The sequence below is a fragment of the Dunckerocampus dactyliophorus genome, chromosome 14 (assembly GCF_027744805.1).
Source record: "Dunckerocampus dactyliophorus isolate RoL2022-P2 chromosome 14, RoL_Ddac_1.1, whole genome shotgun sequence".
Classification (NCBI taxonomy): domain Eukaryota; kingdom Metazoa; phylum Chordata; class Actinopteri; order Syngnathiformes; family Syngnathidae; genus Dunckerocampus; species Dunckerocampus dactyliophorus.
This window is the reverse complement of record NC_072832.1, coordinates 14,153,086-14,165,496: the sequence shown is the minus strand read 5'-3', so window position 1 is coordinate 14,165,496 and position 12,411 is coordinate 14,153,086. Positions and strand designations below refer to the sequence as shown.

The following is a 12,411-nucleotide window of genomic DNA, read 5'->3' as shown; positions in this document are numbered from 1 at the left end:
TTTCTAACTGCGCAATATGCTAATCCTGAATTTAGTCGCCGCCGTTTCAAGTGTAATCGAAGACGAATGTAATTTTAATAGGTCGCTTACTCGTGTCAATAAAGTTATAACCTTCCGTTGTGTAGCAACGACTAACATTGACTAAATCTAGACCCACTGAGTAGTATTAGTGCAAGTACACCACGGTAGCCATGTTGACGCTCAAACGCGTGAACCAAGCAAGTTAAGCGGTCGAGAAAGTATTTCAAGCATGTATCGTTCAAACTAAACAGCGATAGTGCAACATCACAAGTGCTTACCAAAAGTATAAAGGTGAAAATAGACCAACCGAGAGCCGACTCAGAGAGAAAAGACTGCGCGGCCATCTTCACTTCCTGTAATAACAAAACCACGTGGTTTACGTGACGTCATCACGCAGACGCTCACGTCGACGGGTCCTATTTGTGTGTTGCTGCGTGTATACTTTATACTACAAGTATTCACAAATGCAAAACTTTTATATTAAAGTGGGGTACACATTGAAAATTGCTTAAAAGTACAACCAACACTGGGCCAGCATAATGATGTTTAATTGTGTTGTACTGTTGATAAATGGCTTGCTTATGTATTGTGTGTTTGGAGTGAGTATTCATGCCTTTGTTAGGATCCAGTATATGGACTAAAGTTTAAGGACACATTCCACTTAAAGGAAGTGAAAAAACAGTGTAGTAGTCCCCTCCTCCTCCCACGAAGAATTTGTGTCCCTTCGAACTTTTGTCCATTTGTGAGGTTACTGATGTTGGTGATGGCACAATTTGTGGTCTGACATAGCATTTTGCATGTTTTAATGACAAAATGTTTCCTGTATGCGACCTGACCTAATATTGCATTTTAATCGCAAAACATGGCCTTATAGGGCAATACATGATTTTTTTCACAATCTAATGTAGCCTTTTAGTGACCACCAATGTTTTAACTGCAAAATATTGTATTTCCCTCTGAAACCAATATGCCAAACATATTGTTTTTATAATAAAATATAGCATGGTCACAAACTATAGCATTGTTGGAAGAGAGATAGTGCTGAGAGATGTTTTGTCGTTACTTGATAGTTACCAAAGCAATTGATTCCATTGTGGCAGAAGTCAAAGGTGCCGTATGCTCAAAATGACATTTTTTACTATCAAAAATATATCAGAACACCACCATGAGCTAGCATATGTTGCCAGTAGTGGTGAGAACAGACTGGAAAAAATGTGTATGTTTTTCACAATTACGAGTTAAACAGCTTAAAAATTGGTGTTGAAAAATGAAGCGTTAACGGCAGTAACTAATTTATTTAACTAATTACATTAAATTTTTTTGTGTAATTAACGCATGCGCATCAGAGCAAGCACGCCTCTATTATGAAAGCAGACAGAACTCGCCAATGTGCTTCACAGTGGAGCATCCCCACACAGTCACACACAGTCTGCCACTCTTTTATAGGTAACTTCATTCTGACCTGAACACATCGACGGCAGTACAATTCCAGCACCATATACTGGATGTATCTCCAACTCATGCACGTCTCTAGTCCGTTCAGCCTGGGAATGTCACTTCCTCTTCGTCATTACACACAGCCTTTATAATGCCTGTGTGTGTGTGCGCACGCGCGTGTGCGTGTATAAATAAACAAGAAGATAAAGAAACATATGAAGTGGATATTCTTATCACTCACTTCGTAACTCTTAATTCGGATGTACAATTTGCTACATGCTGGAAAATACAGTGAAAACAAGTGAACATACCTTAAATTACGTGATGTCCTTGAACGCAACTCCTCAGTGATTCAAATGTTCTGCTACTATTACAGAGACTAGTGTCAGACAAATAGATTTTTAGACTTGCGTGGTATCTTTTAGCTTGAGTGATATATTCAGTTCATTTGGAGATGTTAATACATTCATATATATGTAATTCTGTCCTATCATGTATCTTTCTGTTACGATAATTAAATACAGCAAAAATGGGCATATTTCAGACATAGTCGCTAATGGTGATTAATCATGATTAATTAATTTAAAAACTATAATTAATCTGATTCCAATTCTTAATCATTTGACAGCCCAACATTTTATACAATGCTATACATTTTACAGGCTATACATCCAACTAACGTTAGTAGCTAAACTTAGCCAAATCACTATCATTAGACAACAGTGTAACTAGTGCACGTGTTACGTTGGGTGTAGCTTATGTACTCAAAGCAGGCAGAGGGCGGGATGCTATATAAATAATGTTATCATGCTTGCAGTACATTCGAACGTGAGCGCCCTCTGGGCAGCCGTGTAATCCACCCTGAGAGCACCTTTAAAAAAAAAAAAAAAACTCCATATTTTATAGTGGTGGGATTCGTCTATGAAAAGAAATGAACAACATTCCTTCCACTTCATTAACAAGTTGATTTTAAAACACTTTCCCTTTGCTGAAATCAATAACCATATATGAAAACCTAATTTGTGCTCTAGCCTCTAAAAGATAAATTACTACATAGAGTTCATTTATTGTTCATTATGCACTTAGACTGGAAAGGTAAGCCCCTTTACGCTGCTTGCAAATGTTCCTGCTTCTCGTGTTGATTAAGACTTGCACCTTTGTCAGAAGGACTTTATAATGTCTTTTTTTCGTATGTATACTTATATACTATATATGTTGCTCATTTTAAACAAAGTCCGTCAGTGCAGTGACCTACAAACAACCACATTTTCAACAACTGCACTAAGAGGTTAGAAAGCTAATTTGCATATTTCCCTATGGGACAGGAAGTTGATGTAATCTGAGTGTACACGCCAGCTTCAAATTTCGCTTGAAAGTGTCCAAGCCTGGGGAAATATTATACGCCAATATGCATTCTTTGTCATTGCGCCGTCATCCCTTTAAGGATTTCTGCAGCTTGTATAACACATTGTACTTAAAACAAACAATTGCATTTATTCCTGCTAAGGGAGTCAAGATAGGCCCAGCTGGAAGCCTTGCTTACAATCCACTTGCAAAAAACCTCCCATATCAGGTAATACTTTTGGCGCATTAATAACTTGTTTATATAGCACTACCAACGACACCTCAGAGGAGAAGTATCATTTCCTTTGCTTGTATTTTACTGTTCGGGTGATAAATTGTGTTTAATGCCAGTCTCAGAACACAATGCAGACAAAGGCTGGTGTGTACCCAGTTTAATAAAGAAAATCTACAAAGAAGGGTGACAACAGAGAGGTAAAAAAGTGCATAATGGTTGGAATGAACAATGAGAACAGAGGCAGTTCATTATTTTCATTTTTTTTGTCTTTTCTGATGTATAATCACAAAAGATCCGCCCTGATGTGGAATCATTGTCCACCAAAACCACATAGTCTACAATGGCAGCTCCTTAAAAGGCCCACTCAGCTGTGGAACCATCACCAGATGGTTGTCAGCTCTCCAGTCTGGACTCTCTAGACTGGACCAGGATCGTCACCTGAGGACCCCCAAACCCTCCTGCGCTTCTGTGTTTACGTCAACAAACAAACACTCAGCCTGTCGAAGTGGTTGAGACTAATCCCGCTACTCACAGTGCACGCGAACACTATGACGTCATCCTTATCGGGTCGTTTTAGATGTGGGACAACCCCGCCTCCATCGTCGGAGTGGAGGCCGTGCCGCTGTGTACCAGGACAGGTACACTTGCGGAATGATGAGCAATGATGTGTTTTCATCTTTTGAATCACAGGTGATCAAAGTCAGCTCCTCCAATTTGTTTTAATTGATCACCCCCTTGGCCCGGCAGGTGCCTTCTTAAATGACCTTAGCGAACTCTTAACATCAATAAGTAGAGAAGGTCTTAATTTTGGAGGATTTTAATCTGCACATTGATGACAATTCAGCAGTGAAACATTTATCTATAGCTGAGCCTTTTAATCTAGCAGCATGTATCTGGCCCCACCCACAGAAAGGGTCGCACTCTGTTTTCATGTAAGTGTTGAGGATGTCCACCGTAGCGACCACTGTGGAGTGTTTTTTGACTTGTGTGTACCGCCTGAGCCCAAGCCTGCACCTGTAATGGCCAAAAGGAAGATTGCTACTGAATCTTCAGCCCAGCGATTTGGTGCCTTGTTTGATCCATGTCTCTTTAATGAATGCTCGGATGTTGATGGCTTTATGCAGTGCTTCGCTACACACTGTGCCTCTATCCTTGACCAAGTGGCTCCCTAGAAATCTAACATTACTCGCAAACTGGCCTGCCCCTGGATGAACTAAAAGATTTTAGGCCGCAGGAGAGTATGTCGTAAAACTGAGCACCTCTGGAAATCAACTAAGCTTGAACTACACAGGCTATACCTTAAAGGGGACCTATTATGCTTTTCTGACCTATACATGTCGTCCCAATGTTGTATTCCTTTGTTAAACAATGCCAACGTGTCAGATAATTAAGTTTGTGCATCTGGAAGTCATCCCTGAAAGCAGTTTTGGATGGCTCCGCACGCTGTGTTTTACTGAGTTTTTTGTAACACCGAGTTCCACTGACGTCAACGCGACCTGGACTTCCTTATATGCTAAACGCTATAGGCCTGCCCTCCCCTCGCTCTGCTCTGTTCACCGTGTTAGCACGTATGGCTCCGGGGAAAATCTTTGATTCCTGACCGGCAAGAGAAAAATATGCTCATCTGTCAACGCCACTTCACACGGGACTGTTGCGTGAACATGGGCCAATACGAAGCTTCGCCAAACTGTTGCTGAGGTTCAACGCCTTCCCAACGTTACTTGGTCACGTTTAAGAGTCAGAAGAGCAACCTGTAAGTAACAATTTATCAGTGTCCTAACTGTGTTTATTTTGTCTAAGTAATTGGACAAAAGCAGTTGTCAGTGTAGCATTTTATAGTGTGCATACAGCGGGTGGAGGGAATATGACTAATCACAGCGGAGTGGGCTCAGCGGCAGGCGTACCTGGAGGAGGGGTTCAGTAAATTACACAGTCCCCTGCTGCCCCTTTGTCCTGTAAAGCTGACAGCAATACCTTCTGGTTCTTCTTCCGAGATAAGATTAGAGATATTAAAAACAAGATTCCACCACCTTCTGGCTGCTCGACCTGAGTTGATGACCCCGCAAAACTAGTCTTCTTTTAATCCTGTGACACTGGAAGACCTTTCAGTACTTTGAAACCCTCCTCCAATTGTGCAGAAATCTTTCCCCCTAAACTTCTTGTCAATGTTTTTGACACAACTGGGCTCTGAGTCACACATTTTTTTAACTTGTCACTTTCGACAAGCTTGTTTCCCAACTCCTTTGACAGGCCACTGTGGAACCAAAACTAAAGAAGACAAAGCTGGACCCCACTGAACTCAAAAGCTATAGGCCAATATCAAAGCTTCCCGTATTGGCCAAAATCCTCGAGAAGGCGTTGGCCAAACAGCTAATAGCATTTCTGGAAACACACCAGATATTTGAACCTTTCAGTCTGGGTTCAGACAACGCCACTTGATGGAAACTGTTCTATATTACAGGTGTCTAGTGACATCATGATGCCTGCTGACTCTGGGAGAGCCACGGTCCTGGTTCTGCTGGATCTCTCCACGGCTTGTGATACGGTGGACCATTCTATCATGATGGACAGACTAAGGGACCAGGTTGGGATGTCTGGCCCTGTACTGAACTGGTTCCACTCCTACTTGACTGGTAGAAGCTTCAGGGTATCTACTAACAACATGCAGTCCGACTCAGCTGACTTAACACCTAAATAAATTCTTGTCTTTTGCCCACATTCTAGCATCTTCATTTGGGAGTTTGGCCAACGATCCCAGCACCTACCCCTTGACAGCGCTATCGAAAATGAATTAATTATTAAAATGTATTATGCATATAGCTATAATATATATATATATATATATATATATTTTTAAAGCTTCATCAAATGAGTGAATTGCTAAAATTGAACTGTCAACATTCGTTGAAGCTGCAACAGCTTTTACTCTTCTCGTCCAACTTTCTACAAGATATTAGAGTGTGTCTGTTGGGATTTACGTCCATTCATCCTCCAGAAAAACAATTGTGAGGTCTGAGGTCACCTGAGAGAGGGCCTTCTGGCGTACTATCTTTTATATATTCAATCATTCATTCATTCATTTTATATACCGCTTGTCAGTGACGTGCGGCCACCGGAGTCAGGTGAGGAAGAGCACTGTCATCATGAAAAATAAAAAATCGAATAATGAGAACATAAAATCATTATTGATATTTGTTCATTGAACTGTGTTATAAATGTATTTTCTATTTCTGAATTTCTATCTCTGAATTTGCACAGGGCCGCACGGTGGTCTAGTGGTTAGCACGTTGGCCAATACAGGAACAGCCTGGAGATCGGGAAGATCTGGGCATTTCTGTGTGGGGTTTGCATGTTCTCCCCGTGTGCGTGTGGGTTTTCTCCGGGTACTCCGGCTTCCTCCCACATTCCCAAAAACATGCAGGTGAGGTTAATTGGCGACTCTAAATTGTCCATAGGTATGACTGTGAGTGTGAATGGTTGTTTGTCTATATGTGCCCTGCGATTGGCCAGTCCAGGGTGTACCCCACCTGTCGCCCGAAATCAGCTGGGATAGGCTCCAGCATGCCCCCGCGACCCTAATGAGGATGAAGCGGTATAGAAAATGGATGGATGGATGGATGAATTTGCACATTTCCTGATCAAATACTTGGCAGAAATGTGACATGAGGCTGCAGCGAGTCTCTCCAGTCGGCGTAACTGCACAAGCTGAGCCTACCATTTGAGTGCACTGCACTGGATGGTGTCAGCATGTCCCCAATATAATGTTTGAAGAAACATTTATTATACACCATGATGTTCTGCAGCCCGTGTAATGTCTGTTAAGTGTGACATCATTATTCTTGCTTTTCTTTACTTTATTGAATACACAGTGGAGTCGGCAACAACTAAAATGCAATGAAATATATTTATGCTCTGCTGAATAAATTTGACAGTCACGATGGAGGATCGCTGTATATCCAAGCTCAACAGAACGTAATCAAACTTTTACAAGTAACACGTTTTCCTGGAGGAGAGGGCTCATATACAAATGAAAGGTAAGACCACACATGTTTTTTTAGTTTATAAACAACCAATAAATAAATGGGACTCAGAAGTATTTGAAAACAAAGTTTCTCTTACTTTATTGTTATCCTCTTAATGAGCAACTTCCCTCCAAAGGAGTCAGTGCCTCACCAGCCATGAACCTCACACATCTGGGTGAGAGGCAGGGTGCCCCCTGTACTGGTCGCCAATTATGGACAGTTTAGAGTCTGCAATTACCCAAACGTGGGGTGATGAGATGGTACCTTGAAAAACCCACGCGTGCACACATGGGGAGAAAATGCAAAATGCTTTATTCTGTAGTACATCTTCAAGGTGTTTGATTGAGAATCTTAAGTTCATCCAAACTTATCTAAGCATGTTCTTACGGACCTTGCTGTGTGCACAGGGGTGCAATAGAAAAGGGACTTCTCCTAACTGTTCCCACAAAGTTGAAAGCAAAGATTTGTCCACATTTTTTTTGTAAGATTTGTTGTTTTTGCATGTTTCAGTATGTATATTCCATACTGGTGCACCAGGTCCCGTCGACCTCACGTCCAACATCTGCTTCAAACAGACAGAATGTTTGTGTTTTCCCCAGAGATCACACTTTTCTCACAGCTGTTCTTTTTCAGAATGTTTGTGCAGATTGATTTTTTTTCTTTCACTTCAATTATGTGGCCATATTGCATGAGGACTCCATTGTACGGTTCCACACCAAACCGGTGTATAATTGTATCTTTTTATGTCTTTTATGTCAAGGTCTCTTTTCATCCCAGCAAATTACTTTGTTTGACATTGTTTGTGCAGACTAGTGACACAGATGAAGACAGGTGCCTTACAATTCTAGTTTGGACGGTGAAAAGAAGACTCTGAATGGAGTGATGATGTGTGTGTTTGTATGGAAGGCAAACAAGTGCTTTTCTAAAAAACACAGTGTTTGCTCAAGTACTCACTGCACACATGTCCATACAAATATAATAATCCACACAAACACATTAACACACTTAGGAGGCCTGGGGGTTGTTCTGGGACTCATAGGAGTGATACTCAAACATCAAGTTCAACCAATTTTTGTATGGGGTAAAACAATAACACTTGTTTTGATATGTATTCTTGAGCATGTTTAATTTAGATACTGTATATAGGTTATGTGAGTGGTTGAGTCTTCCTGTGCATGCGTGGATTTTCTCCCGGTACTCCGGTTGTTTGTCTATATGTGCCCTGCGATTGACTGGCGAAGGTCAGCCGGGATAGGCTCCAGCATACCACAGTGACCCTCGTGAGGATTAAGCGGCAAAGAAAGTGACTGAATGAATGAGTGGTTGAGAAAGAGCAACACAGAGTATCTCATAAAAGTGACTGGGTTCAGATCTGGAGACATACGGTACTTGGGTACCCCATCACCTTCTCTTTCAGCTTCCCCCGCAAGACACCTTGCATTTGCTATCATGTTCGAAAACTACCACAAGGAAGAGGAACCACGCTCATGCCCTTCAGGATGTCACAGTACATGCTGGACTACATGATTCCCTCAATAAACCGCAACTCCTCAGTTCCAGCCGCACTCATGCAGCCCCAGACCGTGGTATAACCACCACCATGTGTGACGGCAGGCAGTTATTTTGGTACACACTTGTGTTGCCATTATTTACACAAAAAAAACCCCAAATCTTTTAGACTAGCCCCTGTACAGCACTTTTTGACATCCAAGTCCAGTTAGTCCAAACATCCATGCATTTTTAATTTACCCCTAAGTAGATGACTGTCAGTTGTTATTTGTCATATACTGTAACTTAGATTTCAATTCCGCTGATTCCGCTGATTCACACATTCATTGTTTATATGGATAATGCACGTAGTCCTGGCACTTTTTTAGTCTATCATATCTTATATTTTATCGAGAAATAAAAACCTTTTTTTTGTCTTTTCTGATCGTGAGCTGTTTTTCTTCATATTTCCACTTTCATCTTTGGGGAGTGAACTGTCTCAAATTAAAAACATTTTCAGCAACTTACCATGACTCACCATCTTACTCTAAAGACAATAGAATACCGCTTTTTGGGTACTAATGCAATGACTTCTTTTTTTTTTTCAAATGTAAAAGGTCAGTTCCACTTGGATACCTAAAAATTACATTGTTTAATGCCAAACCTGTCATTTTCAGAAGTGGGAATTCTGTTCAAATTAATGAGTGTCTTCCTACTTAAAAGCAAGTCAGCAAAAAAAGAAAACTGCCATGCATTGCATTTACCGACTAAAATATCAAATAAATAACTGAATGAAACCACACATCCACTTCAAAGAAAACAAAATGTTTTTATTTATGTTCTGTTTAAAGTTTATTAGCTTTGACCTTTTGATCCATGTCTTTCGCTACTGTGTGTGTGTGTGGTGAACAGACGGGGCACATTCAATTCACCTGTGCAAACATTCAATAGTATGTGTAAGAGGTCCAAACACCTGTTTATGACCACTGAGTTGTTGGTGTGCAGTTTCAACAAAAGCATCAAGGAGTGGCAAAGATAGCGCCTTCTCAAAAGCCTTGACTGCAATGTGAAGACAATTTATACACACTAAAGGTAACGTTCTAATATTTACTGTATCGTATCAGTGGTGTGCAACATTGCGCAACTCAGGATCACTGCAGCGATACGAGAGACGGCTGCTGCTTTAAGCATATACGTTACAGAGCTAACCAGTTAGCCACCAATGTATTTATTCTAAACTAAAGAAAGGGTTTCAAATGGAGTAGGGAAGAAGGACAAAGTAAGAAGCCCAAAACTTGTCACTAACACATGGGAGGAGAACTTTTTTTTCACAATGTCATGTTGCACATACCATGCAGTGTTAAGGTAATGTAATGTCTTGTCAATGTAACATTACTGACACCTAGTGACCAGAATACTACATAAACTTGTCTGTCAATATTTTTGACTAATAATATGCCATAGTCAACCATGAAACAGCGATCATTTATCAATTAATCTTTGAAAAAACGCGATAGAGTGAGGGAGCGACTGTAGATCATTAAAACCAGCAGTGCATTCATATAATATACTGTAAAGCAGTGGTTCCCAATTAGTTTGGCTGTGACACACCATCACCCCTTAAAGGAATAGTTCAGATTTTTTGACATGAAGTTGTATGACATCCCCATCAGCATTGTAGTCCATTAACAGCGACTTAACCCCCCACTTGGTCTCCTTTCTGGTCGGATTTCGGTGATGAAGAATGTAGTTCCACTTAGTTGCTGGGGACATTTCAGTGAAGGGTTTGGCTTCTCAAAACGTGTGTTCAGAAGAGTAATACATTGGCATCCCGACAATGCCTTTAACTTCTGGGCTGCACGGTGGCCTGGTGGTTAACATGTTGGCCGCCCACTCAGGAGTTCGGGAAGATCTGGTTTCGAATCTCCGTTGGGCATCACTTTGTGGAGTTTGCATGTTTTCCATGTGCATTTGTGGCATTCGGAGTACCCGGGTACTCCATTTTTCTTCCCACATTCCAAAAACATGCATGTTAAGTTAACTGGCGACTCTAAATTGTCCATAGGTATGAATGTTAGGGTGAATGATTGTTTTTATATGTGCCCTGCGATTGGCTGGCGACCAGTCTACGGTGTACCCCGCCTCTCGCCCGAAGTCAGCTGGGATAGGCTCCAGCATACCCGGCGAACCTAGCGAGGATAAGCGGCATAGAAGATGGATGGATGTATGGAAATAATTTTTGTAACTTTGTAACAACTGCTGGCAGCAAACTCAGAATAACTTCAACAAATTATGAATAACAATTGAACAAAGTACAATTGAACAAAGTGTTAAGATATGGTAGAGCCTTGGCATTACACGCATTAAGAATAAATGCTTTAGTTGAATAGCCATGATCTAAATAGAAAAATACATTCCATTATTTTCACCATTTATTTCTTTACTTAATTTTCCTTTCTCTTTCGCCTTATTTGCTCATCGTTCATGTCTTCATGTAGTTGTCTTCATGATAGCTTTTTTTTTTTAAGATAAGAAATGAATGAAGAAAATGCTGTCATGGCGACATAACGGTGCGTAGTTCACGCTGATACACTTGCTTGTGAGTTTGTTGTGCTTGTTTTTGTTGCTGTGGCTCTCCAGCGTGGAGTGACAGAGTGGAGTGGGAGGGCCACTTCGGTGCAACTAATAAGGAGCTCGATCAGAAGGCGATCCCACTCTGACTTTTATTTCCAAGTCCTCAAAACCGGAGTCGGATTGATCGTTATCTCACATGGATTATGCTTGTCTCGCTGCCTTTTATTCCTTAGTGCCATAGAGGAAACTTTCCCTGCTCCTGTAAGTACTTAAAGACTTTAATGTTAACGCTTAGGCAGTATGAATGTAGCCCACATGTATGCTTTAACTCCGAAATCTTGCCTCATCCGAGTGGCTCTTTTTTCCCATCTGGTGCATACATGCTACACACAATGTTTATTTGGACATTTATAAACGTGCCGGATTGCAGCACCTGTTTGTAGCCATGTGGGATTTACAGTAAATCGACCAGCCGAGGATATGAACCGCTATGTGGCAAGAAAAAAAAAATCATAACAAGCAGCCAATCAGCGCACAGAAGCACTTTTGGGGATTATTGAGAGCTGTCACTGAAAAGTTGTAGACATATATGTGATCACGTCTGTGAGAAAGCATTGGAACGCTGTAGGGAGTCAATCATCATAATCCATAAGTGCACTGCAGTGCATTTTTGGACCTGCTTTAACTAAAGGTTGCATGTATGGATAATAACATTACACCTTCACACAAACAAGGAACGTGATACTTCTGTAGTGCCACTTGTCCCATGCTTGACTTCAAGTTGTCACTTCATCCCTGAACGCCATCATGCTGTGGCCCAAAACTTTTGAGTGCATATTTGGGAGGTGCGTCTGATGAAAAATACTATCAAATTGAGCCTTACTCTGTTCTCCAGTGGAAAACACAGCGGCTTTTAGTCTAGGTTGTCTGTGTTGTCATCAAATTGAATTACGAAAGCTCTGTCAATGAACATCATGTTTTCTTTAATAGAGATGTGCTAGTCTTGAACGAGTCGATAAAACTTGTGTTTTTTTACTGACTCTGGACTCACGGGTGCTCATCTCTGTTAACTCGCTCACTTAGTCACGCCTGCTATTGCTAGCTAAATGGAAAAGAAAACCAGGTAACATGTCAGGGCGTGATCAAATCGAATGCGCTACGTGACTCAAGTGAATTGAGTACCCGATTCACTTAAGTGAGTGGCTTATAAGAGCTCAATTCAGTAAAATAATTTGAGTTTCTCATCACTATTTATGTATATATGGCAGTGCTTTTCAAATAGTGGGGTGG

General features: G+C 41.0%; 2 protein-coding genes across 7 annotated transcripts in view; one reads left to right on the top strand and one right to left on the bottom strand.

Moving 5' to 3' along the window:
* lmbrd1 (LMBR1 domain containing 1) overlaps nt 1–406 on the bottom strand; it is a 58,825-nt gene extending 58,419 nt beyond the window's left edge. For both annotated transcript variants that reach the window (XM_054798040.1, XM_054798039.1), the window contains exon 1: nt 300–406. In XM_054798040.1, coding sequence (XP_054654015.1) covers nt 300–365 — 66 coding nt within the window. In that variant the 5' untranslated portion in view covers nt 366–406. The remainder of the gene's footprint in view (nt 1–299) is intronic.
* A 10,803-nt stretch (nt 407–11,209) lies between these two features.
* The window catches only part of LOC129194231 (collagen alpha-1(XIX) chain), a 147,898-nt gene continuing 146,696 nt past the window's right edge, over nt 11,210–12,411 (top strand). For all 5 annotated transcript variants that reach the window (XM_054799309.1, XM_054799308.1, XM_054799310.1 and 2 more), the window contains exon 1: nt 11,210–11,382. The gene's annotated coding sequence lies outside the window, so the exon portion shown is untranslated. The remainder of the gene's footprint in view (nt 11,383–12,411) is intronic.